Raw genomic sequence first — 26351 nt, 5'->3', positions numbered from 1 at the left:
ATAAAAAATTTAAATATATTTTTAAATTTTTAAAAATTTAAATGTCTACAAACTAAAAAATCAAACACTTCTTTATCTTTTTCTCAAAATAAAAAAAAACTAACATTATTTTAGTGAAAGAGCTATTTGTCTCACAATCAATAGTTGAGCAACATATTAGTATCTAACATGCCACCTAGAATTTTATGGTTAAGATACCACAATAAAATTAGCAAAAAGGCCTACTGCTTGTCTAAAAATATGATAACTAAAAGTTAAACTGTAATTGGGTGAGTTGTCTTTATGTGAAGTGTCAGATGAAATTTTACTAAAAAATATACATATAAATTTTCTTATAGATCTAAATGTTGTAAGTTGTAAGTTGTAACCACATAAATCAAGAGTGTACTGACAAAGTTCCAGAACTTAGCCATATTCTTAATCGGCAAATGTTTAAAATTCTAAGTACTTAAAAATATTTAAAAGGAAAATTCAAAATTAATTAATTAAAAAGAAGTGGCAATAAAAAAATTGGAACAAATTCCCTCCAAAGTGATTGGGAGGAGCAAAGCAACTCAACTCTGTCCGCGACCCCCCCCCCCTCCCCCCTAATCTCTCTCTCAGCCAGCCAGGCCCTCTGTGCCCCGCCAAAAATATTATGCGCCCTCTTTCTTTCTCCTGCTATTTAAACCCATTCGGTTTCTCTCTCACTCTCATTCTTCAGAACCAACACAACAAACTCTCTCTCTCTCTCTCTCTCTCTCTCATGCGCTCAAATTTGAACCAGAGAGAACAACACCACTCGCACTTCACGAAACTTCACGCCCTTCACACTTCACGAAACTTCACGCCCTTCAGGTTAGCTTTCACACTCAACTTGGTTTCTCACTCAAATAGCGTAGCTGTAATTTTTCTGTGTTGGTATGTGATGTTATTAATTAGTAGCGACTAGTTGCTTGAATCGGAGTGTTTAGATCTGAGGATGAACCGCTATTGATTGATTTTGCTCGCCTGTTTTTGCGCATTTGAATTTCGGTGATTGTCTTGTTTTTTATTGCTTTTCTTTTATTTAATTTGATTTGGTGTGATACGTGTTGAATCAATAAGAACGATAATAAGTTCTCTGTTTAGTTGCTGAGAAGAAATCTCTATTAAACGATCTCGTTAAGTTGCTCTTTTCAGTTCGGCTCGAATGGCTCTCGTTTTCCCATGCGTGTCGAATTTTTAGTTATTTGATTTGATTTTTTTTTCTCCTTTTTTTTTGATATTTTAAAGATTTATCATTAGTACTGTAGTAGTTATATTTAAGTACTATGTCCATGTCCGAAGAAAAAATTCATCCGATTAGAAACACTATTGGCGCGTAATTTTAGCAGCCTTTCTACTGTGGAAATTTGGAATTCAGGAAGAAGTTATGGTCAAAACGCACCGAATTGTTTGTCAGAGATTTTTCAAGATATTTTAATGGAGTCAATGGACATAAGCAGAATGCAAGTTGCTGAAGTGCTTCTGGGTTAGAAAAAAGAAGAAAGGAGCTCGTGCTGTCTCGCATCATCTCTTGGCCATAAAAAAAAAAAAAAAACAAAAATAAGAAAAAGAAATTGTAGTTAAAGTAGGAGAAAATGGCATGGCATATTTAGGTGGTGTACGAGTGCATGACCTTTTTACTTGCTCGGTTGGAATATCTTAAGAATTTCTCTTACTACTAGTGATGCAACCGTTTTGCGGGTTAGTGGTCCCCCTGCTAGGTGTTTGTTAGTTTTGTTTCTCTGAAAGCTCTCTACGAAAATCCCCTCATTCGTTCCGTAGGGATGCCCTTTGGCAACTTTGAACTTTAATTCAACCTGTGAAATTGGTTTCTAAAGTCCTTTGGCTCATAGTTCGCTCCCTGTCCTTTGTGTGTGTGGAGTGGAATGGAAATTCGTAAAGAGAAAACGTCATAAATAATGATATTATTATTAGTATTGTTATAATATATGTAAAGGCCAGGGAAAGAAGCGGTAGAATTGAATTGGGGCCATGGCTTCTTCTAAAGATAGGCTTTTCAGTTAAAGATGGTTCTCATCTCTCTCTATGTGGATCAAAGCAGCACATGTGACTCAATCAGGTACCCATGTGGTTGAGTTTGTGGATACCCGGAATAATGGACCCTGAAACTGTTTTCTCAAAGTTTCTTCTGTTCCTCTCTATACGATAGATTTGCTAGATGTAGTGAGCTTTTCTTAGGGTTCCACAAAATGTCCGGATCAATTTCCATGTGACAATGCTTATTTTACCCATCTATGCGTAATGGGGACGCCTTTCTAGAACACAATAATTAATACTTTAGTACAGTATGTCAACTTCAACCTTGTCATTATAGGATGAAGTATAGTAATCAGAATTAGCATTCAGCATAGTCCTCCTGGGTATATATGGCGAGGATGAGATTAGCCATTCACAAAATTTACTATTAGCCTAATTATCTGATAACCAGAGTTAATTAAGAAAATTATGCTCCTCATTTCTAGTCTCAACGGTTTTGTTAGAGTTTTGCATGACCTAGATATGTAAGACCTATCGATAGAAATTTGGTCCTCAATTCATTAGTGAGCTAATTTTTAAGATTTTAGTTAAATTTATTCAATTCTAACATAATTCCAGAGCTTAGTGTATTTGACCGTGGTCATAGCTCTTTCTAAATATTGTGAAATGAACTCTGCCTTTTTAGGACCTCTTTTACTCCGTATTTTGAGTTATTTTTTATTTTAATAATCCACCTCAAAATCAAATATCAAAATTATCAGTATAAAATATATATTAAAAATAAATTAAATTATATATATTTATATATAAATATATTAGTAGTTAATTTTAATAACTAATTTTAATATGTGAATAATATTTTTATTTAATAATTGATATTTTGTGGATAGAATACAATCATTACATGCAGAGATAAACTTTTGCGTTTTGTTTTAAATTCACGAGGGCGAGACAATTTCTCCTAAGGTGTAATTATGAAAATGTAGATTTTAATATGAATATACTACGGGCATTATGGTAACTATCTCAAATTTGTTAAAATTAAAGTTATATTTTTTTATTTTTTGATAATAGTTTTTTTAAGATTTAAAAATTATGATTTAATAATAAAAAATTATTTTAATTTTAATATTATAAAAATTCTATAACGACTACTCTGTCAATGTTTTGAGTTTTGAGGGATGAGAAAAATCACTTGTCAAATAAATTAAGAAAAATACTATTTGTACAGTTTTTAAGATTATTTAATTATTTTTTAATAAAAATAAATTTTTATTTTTTAGATTCATATTTATAATTAAGATTAATTTAACTTTTAAAAATTAAAATTTTTTTAATTTCCTACTTGTTTCATAGTTAGTTTTTGATTTTTGTTTTTATGTTTTTTCTTTATCTGTAACACGATTTTTTTTATCTCATTCTCCGCTTCTTTTTTGTAGTGTTTATAATTTTTTTTTTAATGATAACACATCTAAAATTATTAACTTATACAAAAAATATTTTTAAAATACATCCAAAATCATAAATTTAAAATTTAAATTTAAACATTAAAAAACAATTGTAACACGTCTAAAATTATGAAATGATGCACAAAATATTTCTAAAACACATTCAAAATCATGAATAAAAAATTTAAATTTTTGCAGTGGCCGTAATTGCAGATATAACAGTGTTGACAATTTGAGGATTGTGATTTTTTAAGTTGTTCTTCTACCTAAACCGTTCTCCAATGTAAAATAGGATGTTGTACATGGCATGCAAAATCAATGTGATTGAATAACTAAACAGATACATACGGTTAACTATAAATCACTTTCTCTTAAACACATTCAAAATACCTGAGGTCCACCCCCGACGAAGAAGGATTAGCGACGCTGACGAAGATTAACGCGACGAAGAATAGGACGAAGCGAGGATGCAGACCGAGCGACGAGGAGGAAGGCGACGCCAAAGACGAGCGAGGCGGATGACAGCGTTGCAGAGAAACGGCGAAGCGAAAGAACGGCGTTGGGGATGACGCGGCGGTGCTGATGAATAATCGTACGAGCGAATTAAAATCTTTCATTTTACTAAACTTATATTTTTAGAAGTGTATTTAAATAATAATCTGTTAATAATTAAAAATAATAAAACTGAAACAAAAATTTTAAATTTTAAATTTTAATTTTATTTAATTTGTATTTTAGATGTTTATTCAATTTTTAAAATATACTAAATTTATTTAAATGTGTTTATTTTATTTTTTTTAATTATTGTAACAAAAAGTTAAATATTGTATAATTTTTAAAGAATACCTAAAATGATGAATAACAGAAAAAGAAAACTCTGAAGTGCTGCTTCGAATTATGTTAAGTGAAGGACTAAAATATTGATAAAAAAGAACCATATTTTAACAATAAACGATGATTACGAGTCTTAATTCAATAATTTTTGTTTTATTTTTTTTAATATTTAAATAAATAAATTTAAATACAAATATTTTTCAAATTATTAAAAAACAAAAAATTCAAAAATATATTTAAAAATTAAAAAGAAATTAAAAAGATGAGTTATGACTTCTAATAATTTTTCTTTGACAAATTATCAACTCCTCATCAAAATTGGTATTCATTTATAGTATATATACAAGAGAAATGTAAATGTTTTATAAAAAATATTATATAATACCTGATGGTCCTGACCTTTTCTAAATTTTTTTTCCCATAATTTAGTCCAGATTATAATGCATGTATATCCGGATGGAAACTAAATAAAGGAGAGCGGCCTCTATTTTTTCCACCCTTCTTTTTGGCCGTCGTATGCGAAACTTTCTGACTTTGATTATTGTGCAAAAAACTGTCCTGCACTGGTGCTGCGACAGATACTTGGATTAAATATATTAATTAACAATTCTCACCATGTTTCTCCTAAAAGTCAATCACATATCTTTCCCAAGAGGAAGCAGCCGCACCCCCTCTTAATTTTGCCAGCTCACTCTTCTTCTGTTATTCATTTATATGTTGACGTCATTCTTACTTATCATTGGTGAGCGGGACTGAGGGAGCATGGTTGTAAAATTTTCCCAAGAAAACCGCTTTTTCATGCTTGGTGGATAAATCTCCACAAAACCTGTATCGAAATAGGACAGTAGTGGGATTTTATTTTTCATCGTGTGACATTCCTTTTCTTCGGCTAAGTATGCTTGTTAAATGGTTTATACTGTCTTTACCAAAAATGGAATGCTTTATCCCGTACGTTGTATTTCATTTATAGTTCAGGCCTGGACACATGTTTTTTATAATTGTGAATATAGATAGCCGTATATCCGTATGTTGTTGACCCCTTGAAACTTGAAAGTGAGACATGCCATCCATTGTTGCATGGGGATTTATCATGAGGATATTTTCAATTGAATAAGCTAGATTATTACACTGTCAACACTGTGTTAATATCAATAATCCCCTTCACCTCAAAAATGCAAAAATAAAAAAAATATGAACACTTATAAACATACACCTGGTAGGTTTTCTTTAGTTCGAGTAGAATGTTGTGGAGGAATGTATTCTAATGATAAGTTGGAATTTTCTTCAAAATTGATGTCATCCTAGGGCTGCTAACGGGTTTTTATAGGAACAGAAATATGTACTCTAGAAATATTCTCTGTCCCTATCTCGTATCATGACGATAATAAAATTTTAGATATTTTCAACTGAATAAGCTGGATTACTACACTGTCAACACTGTGTTAATATCAATAATCCCCTTCACCTCAAAAATGCAAAAATAAAAAAAAACATGAACACTTATAAACATACACCTGGTAGGTTTTTTTTAGTTCGAGTAGAATGTTGTGGAGGAATGGTATTCTAATGATAAGTTGGAACTTTCTTCAAAATTGATGTCATCCTAGGGCTGCTAACGGGTTTTTATAGGAACAGAAATATGTACTCTAGAAATATTCTCTGTCCTTATCTCGTATCATGACGGTAATAAAATTTTATATTATAGCAAATTCACAACAAATTCCATGTTATAATAAAGTCAGTAATATAACAAAGTTAGCATGATAATTCAGTATTATAACAAATATTTAGAATTTCATAATAAACTTAGTATTATAACCTAATATCTCAATCCCATAGTAATAAAATTTAAACTCTAAACCTAAATTTAATTTCATATTAACAAAATTTAAACTCTAAACCTAATTTCATAGCAATTTTATCGATGAATTAAAAATTAAAACATATGTTAAAATCAATTTTATCAATTAACAAAAATATCTAACTTATTGCAAAGTGGCCGGCTATGAAACAGAGTTATCGTGGTTAGTAGAGGTGGTGCAGAGTCGTCGTGGAGAGAGACATCGTTGAGCAGAAGTGTTGTTGGCATCGTGGAGCATAGGCGTTGCTGGAGTAGAATTAAAGTTGACATTACGGATATGAGGCTCGTCGCGGAACGGAGGTGGAGGCAATGACGAAGCTGCAGTGAGTGACGCAGCAAGAAGAAAAAAGTGAGCGACAATAATGAAGTAAGAGCCTATAAAAACCGGTGAGATAGTGAAAAGGAGGAAGGAGACTAATGGGATTGTGAGAGAGTGTGTGAAGTGACCCAATAAGAGAGACTGGTGAGATCGTAATTTGAGAGAATTAAGATATTTTGACATAATATATATATGAAATTTTTTTTGTAATTTCATATTCACGGACATTAAACCGATACATAGGCAACGAGTACTTCTATCTTTACCAAAAATGGAATGGTTTATGTCATACGTTGTATTTCATTTATAGTTCAGGTCTAGACACATGCTTTCTATAATTGTGGATATAGATAGCCGTATGTCCGTATGTTGTTGACCTTTGAAACTTGAAAGTGAGACATGTTGTCCACTGTCCACTGTTGCATGGGGATTTATCATGAAGATATTTTCCACTGGGTAAGCTAGATTACTACATTGGTACCGTCAACACCGTCTTTATATTGATAATTCCCCTCATCCCAAAATTGACAAAAACAAAAGAAACATGAACACCCATAAACACACACCTCGTAGGTTTTCTTTAGCTCGAGTGGAATGTTGTGGAGGAATGGCGTTCTAATGATAAGTTGGGGCTTTCTTCAAAACTAATGTTATCCTAGGGCTGGCAACGGATTTTTACGGAAATAGAAATATGTACTCCAAAAATACTCTCTGTCCCTATCTCGTATCATGACTGGTACTAAAAATTTCATATCCCTTGGATATTTGAATATCTACAAATATCTATGGCTTAAAAAAAATTTAAATTATACAAAGTCAATAACTCAATGTTATAGCAAATTCACAACAAACTCAATGTTATAATAAAGTTAAGTAATATAACAAAATCAGCATGATAACAAATTCAGTATTATAACAAATATTTAGAATTTCATAATAAATTCAGTATTATAACCTAATATCTCAATTCCACAGTAATAAAATTCAAACTCTAAACCCAAATTTAATTTCACATTAACAAAATTTAAACTCTAAATTTAATTTCATAGCAATTTTATCGATGAATTAAAAATTAAAACATATATTAAAAATCAATTTCATTAATTAACAAAAGGAAAAGTATAGGGTACCAATATACTATTTGCCAATTTATTGTCAACAATAATTAATTATTATATTTTAAATACATGTATAAAGAGACACATTCAGGAAATACATTTATAAAGACACTTCCATCAGATACAGCTATAAAAAAGACAATTTTATTAGACACATCCATAAAGATACTTCTATTAAACACAGTTATAAACAAGAGTTAGTAGAAGTTGGCAGAAATATTGTTGATAACGTAACAAAATTGTTAACAAACATATCCAACGTATTGCAAAATGGCCGACTAAGAAACAGAGTTGTCGTGGTAGAGGCATCGTTGAACAAAAGTGTCGTTGCCATTGTGGATCATAGGCGTTGCTGGAGCAGAATTGAAGTGGACATTGCGGATACAAGGCTCGTCGCGGAACAGAGGTGGAGGCAACGACGAAGTTGCAGTGAGTGACGCAGTAAAAAGAAAAAAGTGAGCAGCCACAACAACGAAATAAGGGCCTAGGAAAGAGGACCGGGTGAGGTAGTGAAAAGGAGGAAGGAGAGACTAGTGAGATTGTGAGAGTGTGTGTGAAGTAATCGAATAAGAGAGGCTGGTGAGATCGTAATTTAAAAAAATTAAGATATTTTGACATAATATATATATATGAAATTATTTTTATAATTTCATATTTACGGATATTAAATAGATACATACCCAACCAGTAGTTCTGTCTTTGTCCTCGTTCCGTTTATTATACTGATGTCCGTACTTGTCACCCGCAACAAAATACTTCCCAGACTGCTCTCTAGCGGGTAAATTTCAGATATCCGCTCCGCTGGAGAAATGGCCATCCCAAACATGGGAAGAAGAAAAGCTTAAATGTGGTAAATCCCATCTTTTCAATGTCAACTAATTTTGTAATCCACGTTTAGTATATTTGTCCAAAATAAAACACTTTTAACATAGGTTCTTAGAGATCACATGGTAAGTTAACCCTTAATATATTTATGTGTACATGTCTTTGGGGATGGGGCCCGTGAACATTGTGGCACTGGCACCGACCCTAGTTAGCTGCATGTATGACAAATTTATGGTTTTGATGGAACTCCCTGGTCATTGTGTATCTTTCATGGGTCCCTGCTTTGAAAAGTTGAATCTCACGTATCTGTCTGGCTCGGCAATAATGTAGAAGAAAAAATATTTTAATTTTAATTTTTTCAATTATTTTATAAATAAAATAATTTTAAGTTTTTATATTTTTAAAAATATATTTATTAATTTTTACTCATTCAGAAATTTAAAATATAACAAAAAATAAATTAAGACTCTCCATTACCATGGAAAAAATTCCCTCGCATTCATAAGGAGTGGAAAACAAATAACAAGGATGCAAAAGCCTTTTTATGTTAATTAGTACTAATTTTGTCGCTTTTACGTGGACTTCATTCATTTAGTCACATGCTTTATGCTTCATTATCATGGTTTTCGTATTCTTTGCCTTTATAAATCTTTGCTCTCTATCATTTTAGCCTTGTTAAAAAAAAGATTTTATAGCTATTAGTAAAGAGAAATGCTAGGAGCAATAATTTTGATATTTAACTATCAATTGGCCATCAATAGTGTTTTTAATAGTGCAAAATTACATCTAATAAAAAAAATCACTCACTTTTATTTTGATAATTAAATACTGATCAGAAAATACAAAAGTTACTGACCCTAAACTTTTTCATTAGTAAATACTAGTATGTATCAAAGTGAAATACAAAGTTGCATTAATAGCGGCGCATTCTCTTTATTAGTTTTTTTTTTTCTCTGTGAAATATTTATTAGTTTTCTTCTTGTTATTCTTTTTTTCCTTTTTGTTCGCTTGTTTGTTTTTTTGCTATTGCTGCGACAAAGGTTTGGTGGCTTGAGGAAAATAAATATGACTTTCATAAATGTGGAACTTGTTTGTTGCTCAAAGACATCCAATTAAATATTGTCAAGTAATTAAAAAATATTTTAATATAATCACTTAATATTTCAAAAGTCATGTAATTATAAGCACATGATTGAGTGATTGACTAACTGGCTTTTATGCTATATTATGAATTTTATAAGTTGGTGATGTAATATATTGTCTCAACTCGGTGTGTGGAGACATTTACAAATTATATTTAAAAAACAAAGCTTGAATATTAAGAAAACATGTAAAATAATAAAGTAAAAAGTTAACTTTTTTTAAAAAGTTCTCTCTATATTAAGCTTTTTCAAAAAATATCAAAAGAAAAAGAAAAAGAAAACAATTATTCTTCTATAAATAATCCAAACAGCCAGGACACCATCCACCTCCACCAAAAGATCTTTACACCATTCTTCTTTTACTCTATTTGTTATATGTTTTTCTTTCTGAAATTATGATTTAAAAGAGAATGTAAGTTACAACTTACAAAAAAAGTACATTATTCTGCATAATATAATTCACAAACAAACGGGTGCAAATCTTCGAGGAGGGTCTGCTGTCACGCTATCTTCTCTTTTTATTTTATTGGGAATTAATGTGCCTAATATCCTAAAAAGAGTGAGATCAAATCCTCAATTTTGTTACTAAGAAATAATTTTACTAAAGCAAAAACTAGAGTATCAATTTTTTCTCTTATTTTTAATTATTATTTATTATTAATAAACAAATAGCCCAATCGAAAGCGTGAAATTCATTTTTTTTTTGTTTTAGAACAAATAGAAAAGGTAATATTAATTTTTTGATATCTAATTTCGCTAGATAGACAAAGAATGTGAACCACTCCCAATTCTAATAGTTATAAAAAAAAATCTCAACCTCATTTCACTTTTATCTTTCACCTTTTTTATTGCTTATTTTCATCCACACCAAACTCTAAACTCTATTTTCAATGTAGTCTCCCACTGTCACCTCCTCAGAAATGCTGTCCACCGTCACCGGTCAAGAAGCTGCGGTGCGCCACTGTCGCCACCTCGCCCACGCTGTTCCATTGCTGCTCCACGCTGCTGTCTCTCCTCCATGTTGCACTGCTGCCTTTCCTCCATGTTGCACTGCTACCTCTCCTCCACGCTGCGCCGTCGCATCTCCATCTCCCCTGAAACCTGCAAAGTTCCGTCGCTAGCTCTACCCCTGTTCCCAAAGAGTGAAATGACCGTCCATTGTCCCACTGTGTCGCACATAGCCGCACTGCCCTACTGCTTTTCTACGACGCGCACTCCTGCCGAGGAAGAAGGCCGCTAGTCATACATTCGCACCGCAACGATGCGACGCGTCTCTACTTCGTCCCGTCTTCATTCACCTAAATGGTATGATCCAAATAAACATCCACATCTTAGTGAAAAAATCATCCACATACATAGTAAAATAAACATCTTGCCGAGCGTGTGCATGCAGAATCAAACAAATCAAGTAAAATACCAATGATATACCCAAATAAATGTCCACTTTAAAATGAAAAGAACCATCCGCATACATAGTAAAATGAACATCCGACTTAGTTGATAAGAAACAAGTAACGAGACAATAGCTGCGGGATACCGGGGTCGCGATACAGCAACAGCAGCGGTGGCACAGAATTACGAGAGAGTGATTGCAGCAAAAATAAAAAAGATATTCAAAATTATTATTAAATCTAATTAATTCAAAATTTGATTTTTAAAATTAAAATTAGGTTTATTTTTTAATTTGTTAATTACATTGTTTAGAAAAAGTGTTGTTCCTCTCTACTTTCTCTTCAGATATTTCAAACATTCTTGTGAATAAGGACCTCACATCTCAATTCATTTATGAAAATTACTAGAATCTATCAAAATTTATTATTTTTTGGCTATTATTTAGTCATCTATTCAATTTTTTTACTCTAGTTTTTTAATTTAGTAATTTAACAATATATTTTATCCCATATTTTTAAACATTGATAATTAATTGATGATTAAAAACAATAAATTTTAATGTCCGTCTAATATTCTTTTTTATTTATAGTGGTGTGGGATGCAGGTAGCCAAAAACAATAAAAAATAGCTATATACAATTTTTAACAATAATATACGGAAGATAATAAAAAATAGCCTAAATAGTCCAAAACTATCGTATTTAGTATTTATTAATTATTGTTAGAATAATTGTGCAATTTTAAATATAATAAATATATAATTACGGATATTATATATATAAAATTATATATGTTATGTTATATAAGATAATTTTAGATATTATGTCCCTAGTAATAATATTACCAAATTTTAAACCATGAGTATAGGATACATTGACCACAACACACATCTAACAGTTCTAATTAATGATAACGTGATAAATTTATGAAATTATATTAAATTAATTTCAAATTGAAGGAGACTTTGATGTATTGAAATACCTCAATTTAAAATTTATTTGATTTAATTTTATAAAATTAAACCAATTAAGACCGTTAGATATATGTTGTAGTATTACTTAACTTGCCATATTAACAAACTCTGATGCTATCAACAGTAAAAGTGATGAAAAAATTAATGTGACCAATTTAAAATATTTAAAAAATAAATTTAATGAAAAGAATTTATCGGAGACTAATTTAAAAAATAAATAATTTTTTTAAAATAAATTTGATTATTATATCTCTAAATCATGCTGTTGATATTTGATATTTATTTATTATTATTATTTTTATTTTTATTTTTTGCCTTTTAACTTTGATTTGATGTCCATAACGTCTGGTCGAGTATCTGATTCTCAGCTTGGAGCTTTGGACATAGAAAATTTTTAAAATTTCAAATCATTTTCATGTATCGAAATGTTTACAAAAAAAAATGTTGATATTAAAGATTATGTGGTGAGAAAAAATAACTTATTCCCGCTCCATTCTCTTATATTCTATCTCCTTTTACCGATCCAAATATATCCTCCAAACAACACATCAAAAAAGCATAGAATATTGCAGAAAGCAACAATACTAGCTAAAAGCAACAACAAGAACGAGAAGATAGTAGATTCAAGGAGCTGGGGACCTGAACCTCACATCCTTGGGATATGGCGTATCGCCTTGCTTTGCCCCAAAAGCTGACTCCCACTACACACAATCAGACAATCTCCTAAAGTTGGATCCTTTTCGGTATAAAGATATTTTATATTTATGCATTTAATTATATATTATCTTAGTAATAATAATAAATATATTATAAAGTTAGTAATTTTCAAATTTTTAAATAAAATATACAATAAAATTTTAAAATTAAAACAAACATTATAGTTGTTGCACAATTATAGTCCCAGTTCCATTCTGAAATTTTAAACAAAGATTTTATCCCATCTATATCCCAAAGATATTTTTACCCCTATCTTCGGATATCACGATTCACAACTGATATACACGTCAAATTCTCGTTGACATCACTACCACCACTCCTGCTTCTTTCTTTCAATGCTTTTGCACTATCCATGGGTCCTCGTCAAGGTGGCGTAACAAAAATTATTTTTGGGGTGAACATATCGATAAATAATCCAAGTTTTGATTGAACACTTTGGCAAATAACTTTTTGCGGTGTTTTTTCCTTTTTTTTTCCGATCTAATAATTAAGTTGTCCATTTATTTTCCTAACAAATTTAAAAAATCGATCTCCCTAAATGTAATCGTAAGCTTTTAACTGGCTTCCGACCACGATCATTGAAGTTCAATTTTTGAAGCAAGAAGAACAATGGCCTATGACTATGAGGCTATCACGTATTCCAAAAGCACATTTAGGTGCAAAGATAGATGCCATAGATGCCGTAAGTTGTAAAGCAAGAGAATATTTTCTATACAAATTGCTGGCTACGTAGACCTCCCAAACCCCATAGGAATCTGCATAAACACTGCAAAACCAGTAGTAGCACAGCCGCACAGGCGGAATGAGAATCAAGTGAGTAGTGGAGAAGAGGCTTTTGAAGCCGAATAACAATCATAAGTAGTTAGTGTTTATATATAATAATAATAATAATAATATTGACTGAACGTAATGGAATGGACATAACTTTGGAGAAAAAAGTAATTCGTATCAAAATGTAGCTTGAAATTTAGAGTTATTCTTCTAAGTTTTAACTTTTAAGAATACATCTCATATCATGAGGCCAAAACTATTTTCCAGATAATTATTAATTATTATGTAACTGTCACCTTTAATGTAAGAAAATAATCCTAGCGGCTAGGCCTATGCTTGTTTGCAAATACTACTGGTTATTTGGCAATATTTTCTTTTTTACGTTCAAGAAAAAAAAAATTAATTTGAGTATTCTATTGAATGGAGTAAATTAAACTAGAATATGGAGTTTACTCCATAGTATATCAACAAAAACTTTTTACATATTGTTGGAGGACATTTAATATTTATTTTAAGGTGTAGGTGCAGTCGACTTCACGTGAAGTTGATAGTTGAGAGCCGTTAGATAATTTAGTTGATTTGACTAAATTTTCATCTAACTGCTCTCAACCATTAATTTCACGCGAAGTCGACTATACTTGAGTTTTCACCTTATTTTAAAATAAATCGTAACTGAGCTCATTTATATTTATAAAAATTTTGAAGTCTTATACTGAAATGAAAAAATTGAAACCTTATCTATTTAGCGAAGAATGTTAGGATATCAGCAAATTGTGTAATTCGTAATTATTATATTTTTATGTAAAATAATATCTAATAATATAAAATTATTTATTTTTTTATTAATTAATTACTGACCAAATTTTAATAAAAATACTACACCTTAAATTTTTTCTAATTTAATTACATGGCTAACTATTTTAAAAAAGATTGTCTTGGTCATACAAATCCCGTTATTAAAGGTCTGTCTTTCTTGCGATTTCAATAGAAAGGTTAAAAGAGGTAGGAAAAGGGTTCCGATGGAATGGAACATTATCATTCTTTTGTGTTGTGAATTCACAAAAATATTTTTATTGGTGCATATTATATATTAATCTGTACCAAAGCGAATGATAGTATAGTATTAATATTAAAAATAGAATAAATTATTTACAACAGGTTTGGAGAAAAAAGGCAGAGCAAAGCTATATGTGTTGGAGTTGGAGACCTTGGGGCTTGGGTTGGTTCTGGAATATTTTCAACCCTTTGTTTATGAGTTTTTATTTTTAAAGTAAAATGTTTTTCTTTCTGGTTTCAACAAACTCTTGGGTGTCACCTGCATGGCAGTGAGGCCATATGTGCCTTATGAAGCTTACACGAGGATTCCACTGCTACCACTTTTTTTTCTTCTCTCACCATGATAATTCCCTGCCATTCAGATTCTGTAGATTTCCCACTCTCTCTTGGTACCCTCTTTGCTTGTATTTACTCCTCTCACCCTGACCCAGCAGGAGATTGACGTGTTGAACCACAACTGTCTCTTGCTTTCACTTTCAGCTTCTGCTGAGTTTGAAGGTGTCTTGTGAGCTGGCCTGTGAACTTGTTCCCGTAATATTTTTTTTTTCTTTTCTTTTTTTTCTCTTCTCTATTCTATTCTATTCTATTGACTTCTTGACTAATTTCAATACACCCTCTTCTTTTCTTCGCAATGTGTGTTCTTTCGTCAAACACTTCCCGTGATTTCCACTTCCATCTCTGTTCCCATTGTTCTCAGCTTTGCTCATATTCCATTCAAATACCAGTCCCAGGGATGCTGATAATTCCATTCCGATGTATAACTTTATGAATCTGATTTTTTCCAACTCATTGGCAAATCCTGTTGCCTTTTGTAATTTTGTAGGTACTAATTTCCCTTCTGATTTTCACTGATTGGAAAATTTTCCTCCTCTTTGGTATTGGAATACTCTGTTTATTTTAACAGCGTTATACTCTGTTCTGCTTGAAACTAAATTTGTTTTTGACAGTGTGTTAATGTTGTTTGCAAACGGAATGCAGGGGAGGCAGTTCAACTGCTCGTGACATTGATTTTGAACGCCAATGGTTGGATTCCAGAGTAGTGAACACATGCCTGGGAGCAAGTGTAACGGTAATTCTAATAATTTTCCAGGTCGAGTTGAACGACTCGTCAGAGGAAGAGAGCTAAGAAAAAATAATATTTATAATGCTAATGGCGTTGCTGAATATTTTGAGCGTGACCTGCGCTTGGGAGAAGAAAATAATTACTGTGTTGAACGTTCCCTAGAAGGGGTAGCAGCATCAAAGTCTCTTTGTGAAAGGGATGATGGGAAACCTTTCAGGCAACGGCTTTTGGTTGTTGCCAACAGGCTGCCAGTCTCAGCTGTTAGGAGAGGTGAGGATTCATGGTCTTTGGAGATAAGTGCCGGTGGCCTTGTTAGCGCTCTCTTAGGTATGTGGTCATGAGGCTCCTAAGTTTTCATATTATTTGATTGAATAAGTTTGTTACCGCTTAGAATATAGTTTTATCTAACACGACTATGATCTTTGACAAAGGTGTGAAGGAATTTGAGGCAAGGTGGATAGGTTGGGCTGGAGTCAACGTGCCTGATGAGATTGGACAGAAGGCACTTACTAAAGCTTTGGCTGAAAAAGTAATGAGCTTCTCATTCACAATGTTTAAAAGAAATTGTGGATTTTATTCTCCTGTTTCTTTAGTACGTTTTATGATATATTCTTTCTCATGCTTCTGACCTGTGTTGCAGAGATGTATCCCAGTGTTTCTTGATGAAGAGATTGTTCATCAATATTATAATGGCTATTGCAATAACATCTTGTGGCCCCTTTTTCATTACCTTGGACTTCCACAAGAAGACCGTCTTGCCACCACGCGTAGTTTCCAGTCTCAGTTTACAGCATATCAGAAAGCAAATCAAATGTTTGCTGATGTTGTTAATGAGCACTATGAAGAGGGTGATGTTGTTTGGTGCCATGACTACCATCTTATGTTTCTTCCACAATGCTTAAAGAAATATAATAGCAACATGAAAGTTGGCTGGTTTCTACACACCCCGTTTCCATCTTCTGAAATTCACAGGACTCTGCCATCTCGATCGGAGCTCTTGCATGCAGTTCTTGCAGCTGACCTAGTTGGGTAAGCTCAACTTAATAGTCCATTTAGGGATCACATTTTTTTGTTTGTTTGTTCATTTATTTATTTTTTACCAGTCATCTAATTTTCCTTGCTTTACTTTTGAATATGTTTGATACAAACATGCTTAGTTATTAAAAAGATTCTCTCATGTCACCATGGGACAGCTTGGGAATGGAAATTGTGCTATGAAACTTAGATATTTGACCTCCATAAGTTGTGTTAGGCCTTCACAGCCAACATAAAACTTTGTCCAGCTGATCGCACCTAGTGGGCTTTGTTAAAGTTAAGGTTTTCTGGGTCTGGAATTCCAGTTATGAATTCACTTCTGGGCCATAGCCAAAACCACTACTTGACCAAACCAAGTGGCAGTAAACAATTTAATGCGAGCATTGATCTTGCTTTCAGAAAACAGAATACTTTATTTGAAAGAAATCAAGTTTTCTGTACTAAAGACAGGGCGTATTGCAATCCCCAAAACACATTTGTTTATCCAATAAATTTGTAAAGAATATAAGGAGTAGTATGCTTTCTTTGTTTTTACTCAATCTACAAAAGTACTTATAACTACAAAATTTTAGTAACATTCAAGAAGCTTATGTAAACAAATTCTACCAAAAATGCAATCAAAGTGTTAATTGTTTCATTGCTGTGGTCATATAAATGGCCAGAGTGGCCCAAAACCTTTCAGTGTAAAAAGATTGACAGATCTTGTGGTTAAATGGTGGTATGCTGCTCTTCTCTTGTTCAGTTTGACATTCTTTCTCTTCCAGTTTCTTTTAGGTTCTGTGCTATGTGATTCCCCTACTTCATGCTAAATGTTGTCCTTTCATTTTTTGAGATTGTTATTGCTTCTGACCTGGATAAGTATAACTTTTGCTGACAGCTTTCACACCTATGATTATGCACGGCATTTCGTTAGTGCATGTACACGCATCCTTGGACTTGAGGGCACTCCTGAAGGGGTTGAGTATCAAGGGAAGCTGACTCGAGTTGCTGCAGTATGTGCTCACAGAATTTGTCTATATTCACATGCTTTAAATTTTCAGTCAAAATTACTTGTTGACATTTCAACACATGAAACTATTCTTAAATATGATTACTATAAACCTTGAACTCTTTTTTACTTCTGTTTTCCTTGGATGTCAGTTCCCAATTGGTATAGACTCTCACCGATTTAAACGAGCACTTGAACTTCCTGAAGTCCAGAAGCACATCAAAGACTTAGAAGAAAGATTTAAACACAGAAAGGTACATCTTTTACTTTGTGAATCAGCTGCTTTTACTGTTTATATCATACTATATATATAATTTATTATGCTTGTTGGCGCTATTAACTCAGATTGTTTGGATTTACATTTCATACATATTACATCATTCTATAAATTGAGGATCTTAGAGTCGTATTAGTTCCACCAGCTTAAATTAATGTGATTTCGAACAAATTAGATAGACAGAGAGGAAACGAAAAATTCATTAAGACTCGCAAAATTGCTGACCACACAACCATTACTCCTGTAATCTATTATCTAGCTGAACTTCAATTCTTTTACTATACACCTTGTAGAGGCAGTAATATAATCTGGCACAATTACCTCGGTGTTCAACTGCTGTTGCTTCAAAATGTTAATAACTATACTATAGACTTTGTTGAATTTGTTTTGGAGCCTAATTTCTGGAATTCCTTGACTCTTTTAAGTTTTAAATGTATTGGATTATTTATGTGAAATTGCCTATTATGAAATCGAGTTTCTTGGATTTTGAGGACAAGTAGTTTATCTTGTCCTCGTGCTACATGGTGGGGTTATCTGCGGGATTAAATGTCATTGTACTCTATGTAAGAACAAAATTTCAGAAAAAACAAAAAATTAGATCAACGTCTTGTTTAATGAACTCTGCTACACTTTTATGCGCCTTTTAATGGAAGAAACAAATAGAAATAGAAGGAATAGAATGAATGACTGAAATCTGTAAGATATGCAGGAACTAACAGTAGTTTCTGAGCAAGTATAGAGAGCTCAGTACCCGCAAGCCTGAACCTTAATTCTTGCCTGAAATGGATGAAAACACCACCCTTACATAGTTACAGCATATAACCCTAACTCGCCTTTGTTCTTTTCCAAGTACTGCAGAAACTTTTGTAGTAAGTTTACAACTAGAGACTACTATGATTGGCTGAATTCCCCTAGGTTCCTATGATCATATCAGCTTTCCTCTGCCACTTTTAATCTGACAACTAACCATTTTTCCATATTTATCACTGCTGTTAGTCTTCTCCGTTGTCCTCATTTGACTAAGCACCTTTGGCAGGATTCTTCTATTGATAATATATTTATCTAAAGGAATAATGATTTATGGGGATAACCACGTCTATAACAGACTTTCATTCTTGTCTTTCTTTTTCCAAAGAAAAAATTCTTTTAAAAAAGTATATAAACTATAAGAGGGTTGGAATTGTGTGCTGATAATATATTTATCATTTCTTAATCAGATCCTTCTTTCAGTTTGTCACAGAGGAAGCTATCGATGTCAATCTGGCAACTATCTGTCATGATTGTGATTTAACTATGAAATTTCAACTTATGGTGCATTCTTCTAGTAATTAGGCATTAGTAAAGGACTACTGGAGTGCTATTGTTACAGAGTTGCTTTCACTATAAGTTTGCATTTGTTTTGCTATGGGATGCCAGCCAGATATTCTTCTTTATCTTGTAGCATCGTGCTTCTTTAATTTTGATCTAATCTAATCATCACTTTACCACTTTATGCCTTGACAGGTAATGTTAGGTGTTGATCGCCTTGATATGATCAAAGGAATCCCTCAAAAAATTCTGGCATTTGAAAAATTTTTAGAAGAGAATCCTGATTGGCGAGAAAAAGTTGTTCTGCTTCAAATTGCTGTCCCAACAAGAACAGATGTTCCTGAGTGTATGCTGCATAATTATTCCTTTTTTCAACTGTTTTAGTCTATGTTAGAGTAAGCCTGTTGTTTTGATAGGTTGAAGATCATTTTCCTATATCTGAAAGGTTGATCTAATTTTTGTGTGCACTATTGCTATAGCCTACAGTATTATATTGACAAATATATATTCAACATTTAAGGGTCTAGAGATCGAAATAAATAAAAGTAAAGGAAAGAAATAAAAAAACTATACATGCAACATGCAACAAGTGTGTCATGTCATTAGCTTTCCATTTTATCTACTTCATGTTTTCATTGCTAGGCATGGTTTCTACTGCTCTCTCACTTTCAATTTTACATTAAGTAATAGCTCTCCTAAAACCTAAATCTGTATTTCTTATTATCTAAATAAACAGAAATGTGAAACATGCACTCATTCTTTTATTTCTTTCGTATGACCAGATCAAAAGCTTACAAGCCAGGTTCATGAAATTGTTGGTCGCATCAATGGAAGATTCGGATCATTGACTGCTGTTCCTATACATCACCTGGTGTGTTCCTTTAATATTCGTCTGTTGAAAATTATATTAATGCTGATAGAGTCATCACATATCAAACAGGATTATCTTTTCGGTGAATCTTCCTAAAATCTCACTGGAGTATGTAATTCATCAGTACTGATTGCATATAATTTTCTTAGTTTCTGCCATGTGATGTGTTCATTTTACACCTTTTATTAGGATTGATGAATTTATAATTAATGTTAACTTGTTTATCGAATTAAAGGGTAAAATATGGGAGGTTGGGCACCTTTGTTGGTTCATTTAATGCACCAGCTCATATGAAACAGTATTATGCATAAAAATTTACTTGTCAATCAATGAAAATGTGCAACATAGACTGATTGATTAGTAGGCGATAGAAATGTCAATAATTATTTTGAGATTTTCTTCTTGATGTTATAACATTAGGCTGGTTCTTTATTTTGTTTCTGGACTCTTTCTCCATGTAAGAATAGTTAAGTAGTATGTTGGAAATGTTACTTATCATGCACTCTAAATAGGTACTGCCTTTTTCTCCATTTTCTTTAGCTGTTACCACTGACTGCCCAGAATGAACCACACATATCGAACTCCTTTTAACTTTAAAGCATTCAAATTTGTTACACATTTTGTTATTTAACAATTATGTGTGTTTGTGTGTGTGTCTATATATATATTGTAAGTAGCTCCATATGCTAGATTTTTCTCATATACAGTACTGTTCTGGTTCTTATTCATAGCCTTGCAAATTAGAGGAATGGCCTGCTTTTAGAGATCTGGAAGTGCTGTGTATAACAGACTTTCAGCTACCAACCAATTAAAACATGATAAGTCCAATTGGGTAAACAACTAACTATTGGCAACAATACTGAAAGTTATGATTTTCTCATCATTGAAAAAAAATTGGCCTTGGTTAATTTAAATTTTGTACTGATTATCGTGTGCCTTAGGAAGTTTGCTTATGAAGCTAACAATGGCCAAGGATAGGGCTGTATTAATTACTATGAACTTTTAATGGCCGCATACCATACCTAAATAACATCAATCATTCTTACATGTGTATTCTGATTATTGACATACATCGTTTGTTTAATATTAATCACGTTGCTATAGCTGATTTAATGAATTTTCTATGCCTGCAGGATCGATCTCTTGACTTCTATGCATTATGTGCTTTGTATGCTGTTACAGGTACAATCTTGTGATTTTTTAGATTTTTTTTTATTCTGAAGATTTCCTGTGAATAATTTAATGTCAAGTTGTTAGGTGGAAATAGTTAGCCTCAAGAAATGGTCATGTGTTTAGGTACACTATAAATGGAAATTTCAGTGCCCTTTTTGACATGAGTTCATATAATTTAATTGCCATCTGCAATTCCTTTCAAGCTCTTCATGAGAATTGTGTACACCTGTTTCTCTCTTTAAATATATGTGTTTATGTGGTGAGAAACTGCTCTAATAAAGTTATAGTTTGAGAAGGCACACTTGCCTCCAAATCCAAAATGTGGTTTGCATATTTACCTTTTATTTTTATTTTTTTTTTGCCGATATTCAATTTATTGCAGTAATTTTTTCTGCTAAATAGTATGTTCATACTCTCTCTGTTTCTTTCCCAGATGTTGCACTTGTCACATCATTGAGGGATGGAATGAATCTTGTCAGTTATGAATTTGTCGCTTGCCAAGCTAAAAAAAAAGGAGTTCTCATTCTTAGCGAAGTAATTACAGAAACTTAATGTATTTATATTTTATTATACTTCTTCTTTCCGGGATATTTTAAAGTTGAATTACTTTTTGGCGGAGAATAGATTCTAATGTGAGAAAATGGAAACATCTAGGCTTCTGTACTCTTACATTTTGGGTTATCAAACATTGGTTTCAGTTGGCTTTAGGCTGTTGCAGATAATCTTTTAACTAGGGAGTAGAGATGATAATATTACCCTGAAAAAGATTTTCAAGCTACATGCTGTGTCTATTTCATATCTTTCCAAGGCCACTTTTTAGTCACCATTACAACTTCAAATGATCTTTAAAATTTTCTCTTATTTAATTTCCTTCTATGAAATACTTTCAATTTTCAATCAGTAGTTACTTTTCCCTGCATCTTTTGAAAAAGCTCTCAAATGGCCTTGCTTAATGAGAGGCAGGGCCATGTTACCGAACACCATTTGTTCCCAAATGCCAAATCTCTTGCAATTTGCAATTGTCTGCAATTGGATGAACGATATACTAAGTTTCATCTTTGCTTCTTGAAAAAATTGTAGACTATTTGTTTAATCTCTGTTTGTAGAAGGATATTGATGCTTCTCATCTTGGCATTTAAAAGTTTACTTTTGCATATTTGGTTCTCTTATTTAGATGTATATGTGTAGTCGATTATTTAAACATGTATGTACACTGTTGATATAGTAACTGACTGCTGGAATTCTTCCAGTTTGCTGGTGCTGCGCAGTCTCTTGGTGCTGGGGCAATTCTGGTCAACCCCTGGAACATCACAGAAGTTGCCGCTGCAATTGACAAGGCTTTAAATATGGAACCAGTGGAAAGAAAGAACAGACACGAACATAACTTTGAGCATGTAACACAGCACACTGCTCAGGAATGGGCAGAAACTTTTGTCAGGTACATTGCATTCTAAATATCTTTTTATCCTTATTATATGTTGGAAGTTTGCAATTTATAATGAGGGTGACGTTTCTTATCGGAGCCTGTTGTTTTATACATGTTTGTTCAAAATTTAGCCTGCATTTTAGACTCTTGTGCGATAATAACAACAACAATAATATCCTATCTTTGATTTTGTTCAAAACCTTCTGTTACTCGGGGGAAGTTATAAAACTCTGCTGATTGGATTATACTTTCTTTTCAACCACTACTTTTTATACCATAGATGTCTGCTTTTAAATTCTGAACTAAAATAATTTAGCAAAGAATAGATGTTATGCTTGGGATTTTATGTTAGATCAAGAGTACCATAATGCACCTCATCTTTTAATATCTGCAGTGAATTGAATGATACTGTTGTTGAGGCACAGCTAAGGACAAAACAAGCTCCACCCCGACTCCCAACCAAGACTGCAATCGAACGTTATCTGCAGTCAAGTAACCGATTGCTCATTTTGGTATGTTGTCTTATGAAGCTTGTGACTTATTTGAATACTGATCTTTCAGGAACCCTTTTAGATCTTCTGGTTTAAAACCAACCATTTTAATTCTTGTTTGAATGTTTCCTTGTTGCTACTTTACAAAGACAGAAAAGCACTTGATTGCAAACTATCAATACATTTATTTTTTCTCTTGAAAACTAGGAAAGTTGCAATGGAGAATAGATCTGAAGCGTTATTACTCGAAGTGAGAATAATTGGCTGAAAGGGAAAAAATTGTGATTTCAAAACAGAAATATTTCAGCAGTTTAAAAATTAAAACCAAATAGGAAAACCAGCAAGATGCTTGGTGGATAAAGGATAGCTGTTTTAGCACCTCAATAAGTCAAAACAATAGCCATCCAAATCTTTTAGGGGTTGTTTGTGAGTAAAGTTTTGGAGGGAGTCGGAGGGGAAGAGAAAGCTACAAGTCCTCCAAAATCCTCCCATCCCCTCCAAACTTTTAACTCTCAAACAAAGACTAAAAGTTGTAAAGAAATGAAGAGGCAAGTTGAGGAAATGAATCATGCAGTCAAGACTAGAATTTTGATTAAATGGTCTCTGGCCAAGTGTGCTGTGCTTAGATTACACAATTTTTCATTAATAATAAATCATGAAAAGTTTCATTCACTTTGTATTTAAGCATGTTATCTTGACATGGTCATACCGACTGTAGGGGTTTAATGGAACTTTAACTGAACCTGTTGAGAAAAGAGGTGACCAGTTTAAAGAAATGGAGCTCACTGTTCATCCAGAACTGAAACAACCCTTGAAAGAACTTTGCAGTGACCCAAAGACCACAATTGTTGTGCTAAGTGGAAGTGGTCGAGCAGTTCTAGATGAAGTAATTCTCGTCACATTACTCCCTTCTTTGCAAAATATTCGATCAAGTTTTAACTTATTGTTGTTACAGAACTTCAAAGAGTATGACTTGTGGCTGGCAGCAGAGAATGGGATGTTTCTAAACCCTTCAAAGGGAGAATGGATGACAACAATGCCAGAACAGCTGAATATGGAATGGGTTGACAGTTTGAAGGTTCTCATTTTGAAGCTTCAATTCTTTGGAGTGTGCCTATTCATGATATTGACTTATTCTGGTGATCCTGTGTTTCCAGCATGTTTTTTTGTACTTCAGGGAGAGAACACCGCGGTCGCGTATCGAAGAAAGGGAAGCTTCACTTGTATGGAATTACAAACATGCAGGTTGTTTTTCGTTGTGTTTGAGGGGACATTTTATGTTCTGTTCTGCCTCTTTTTTTTTTTTTTCACTTGCTAACTCCTTACAACTATCATAGATGTTGAGTTTGGAAGAGTTCAAGCAAGGGACATGCTGCAGCATCTTTGGACAGGCCCAATTTCTAATGCGTCAGTTGAAGTTGTTCAAGGTAGCAGATCCGTTGAGGTGCGAGCTGCTGGAGTTACAAAGGTGAATTCTTCTCTCTGTTAATTGACTTCTCTGTTATGTTTTCACCTTAAAATTCTCAAGATGATTAATCTCAAAGCTCTGTACCTATTACCTGATTAATCAGGGAGCAGCTATTGACCGCATCCTGGGTGAGATAGTCCACAGCAAATCCATGACAACACCGATTGATTATGTCCTCTGTATAGGACATTTTCTTGCAAAGGTGAGTTTGATTTTCATTATTAAGTCCAATTATTTGTTTACTTCTATCAGCATATGCATGTATGTTTAATGTTGTTTACTCATATGCTAAGAAAATCTTACAAACTCTAGATGATTTTCATTATGTATTTTTGGTTTAAAATGTGTTTCAAACCCTGTTGTTGTGATCCATTTTTCGTACTTTATAATTAACTGATGACCATTTGAAAGAAACCGCAGATAAATTCTTTACTATTGTAAATCCAAACATTATAAAAGTCACTACACATTTGTTTGGGAGCTGGGAAAAATAAGTCTGATCCGTCAATAATCCTATATATTCAATCTCTCTTACTTTAATTTTGATGAATAGACTTGCTCTTAAACTGAGTGGTGAACACAATGGTAGGAACTGAACTTAACATTACTGATTGCAGCAGGATGAAGACATATATGCGTTTTTTGAGCCCGAGCTTCCTTCTTCCGGTGCGGCTCATTCACGAAGCAAGGTAACAGATGGAATCAAGTTTCCAGGTGAGAAGCCATCTTTGAAGATCCCTCCTAACAAAAATGGAACAAAGTCATCTCAAAATAAGGCACAACGGCCTGCTCCAAATTCTGAGAAGAAACCAACCAACCATGTCTGCCGTGCACCACGCCGGCCGGCTCCTGAAAAGATCTCTTGGAATGTGCTTGACCTAAAGAAGGAGAATTACTTCTCTTGCGCCGTTGGACGAACGCAAACGAATGCTCGGTATACACTTGGCTCTTCAGATGACGTTGTTGCATTTCTGAAGGAACTAGCTGGTGCTTCTTCAAACTCTCTATTTCAGAGTACCTGAGTTTAGATTCTGTGGTTTTTGTACATGACCTCAGAACTTGGCATATCCCTGGGACCTACTTCCTTGTCCCAGGCCCCAAAGAGAGAAAGGAATGCAAAGGAAAAAGGAAATTAAAGTCTTTCTTATGGGAGGACGAAAAGGAACATTGACATTCTCAAATTCAATAGATAAAGAATGTAGGTATCATAGTCTCAGAATTCCTTGTATATGTTCTGCTGCCTTCAATTTAGTCATGCTCATTTCTCTATTGTAGTCTTGTAGCCTTCTCAGAATCCTTCTCTAACGAGTAGTTTAATAAGGGTTTACACTCTTATATATCCTAAATTCCGAACATTCAATTCTTTTTTCTTTCTTAAGCATTAGGAAGATCTTTTGGAGAATGTTTTAAGTGGATATATCATTATCGATTTATTAACAATAGTCGCCAACTTATGACCTAATTGCTAGAGACTACTTTCTTGAATTGAAAACATGGTGCATGTTATTACCGATTGCTCTTTCCTTCACTTGACAGCTGGATTTGTCTTCAGCTTGACCTTTTTATGTAACCTTCTATTGAATAAACTAATGTAGACATATAAAAATGAATATTTGTGTTTGGTGCATATTCATGTTTGGTGCATATTCAAAGTTGTCTTTAATGTCATTTTGCACCGTTTATCGTAGAACACTTCTGTGTAATTTGGATTAGCTATGATGTTTTATCAATAATTGAGCGTATAATTAACACATATTATTTAACGAATGAAGGATAAAATTGCCTAAATAAG

The 26351-nt window shown here is 32.9% G+C and overlaps 1 protein-coding gene across 20 annotated transcripts; it reads left to right on the top strand.

Annotated features, from left to right (window-relative positions):
- Positions 1–464: 464 nt before the first annotated feature.
- LOC112703526 (alpha,alpha-trehalose-phosphate synthase [UDP-forming] 1) lies at positions 465–26021 on the top strand. 20 transcript variants are annotated; one of them, XM_072199674.1, is made up of 20 exons: positions 619–837; positions 10448–10856; positions 12488–12658; positions 15438–15849; positions 15954–16051; positions 16163–16551; positions 17435–17549; positions 17698–17799; positions 19326–19476; positions 19913–20001; positions 21135–21183; positions 21608–21708; positions 22425–22612; positions 22995–23112; positions 23810–23977; positions 24047–24169; positions 24249–24336; positions 24429–24559; positions 24663–24761; positions 25180–26021. In XM_072199674.1, exons 4-20 carry the CDS (start codon positions 15480–15482, stop codon positions 25579–25581), a joined length of 2781 nt encoding a protein of 926 aa, XP_072055775.1. In that variant the 5' UTR covers positions 619–837; positions 10448–10856; positions 12488–12658; positions 15438–15479; the 3' UTR covers positions 25582–26021. The 20 variants fall into 20 exon arrangements, with proteins under 20 accessions (XP_072055777.1, XP_072055767.1, XP_072055776.1 ...); XM_072199664.1 differs by having other exon boundaries at positions 25177–26021; XM_072199676.1 differs by lacking the exon at positions 10448–10856 and having other exon boundaries at positions 465–837.
- The last annotated feature ends 330 nt before the right edge of the window (positions 26022–26351 follow it).

Source organism: Arachis hypogaea, chromosome 7, assembly GCF_003086295.3.
Source record: "Arachis hypogaea cultivar Tifrunner chromosome 7, arahy.Tifrunner.gnm2.J5K5, whole genome shotgun sequence".
Taxonomy (NCBI): Eukaryota; Viridiplantae; Streptophyta; class Magnoliopsida; order Fabales; family Fabaceae; genus Arachis; species Arachis hypogaea.
Note: the sequence above shows the minus strand (reverse complement) of the source record. Positions and strands in the feature narration are given on the sequence as shown.

What these genes read in the sequence shown, in the direction of transcription:
- LOC112703526 (XM_072199666.1), top strand. Translation starts at nt 15,480, where the DNA reads ATGGTTGGATTCCAGAGTAGTGAACACATGCCTGGGAGCAAGTGTAAC. An exon ending in CCTTGTTAGCGCTCTCTTAG is followed by an intron (nt 15,850 to 15,953) that starts GTATGTGGTCAT and finishes TCTTTGACAAAG; the next exon opens with GTGTGAAGGAATTTGAGGCA. An exon ending in AAGAACAGATGTTCCTGAGT is followed by an intron (nt 19,477 to 19,912) that starts GTATGCTGCATA and finishes TCGTATGACCAG; the next exon opens with ATCAAAAGCTTACAAGCCAG.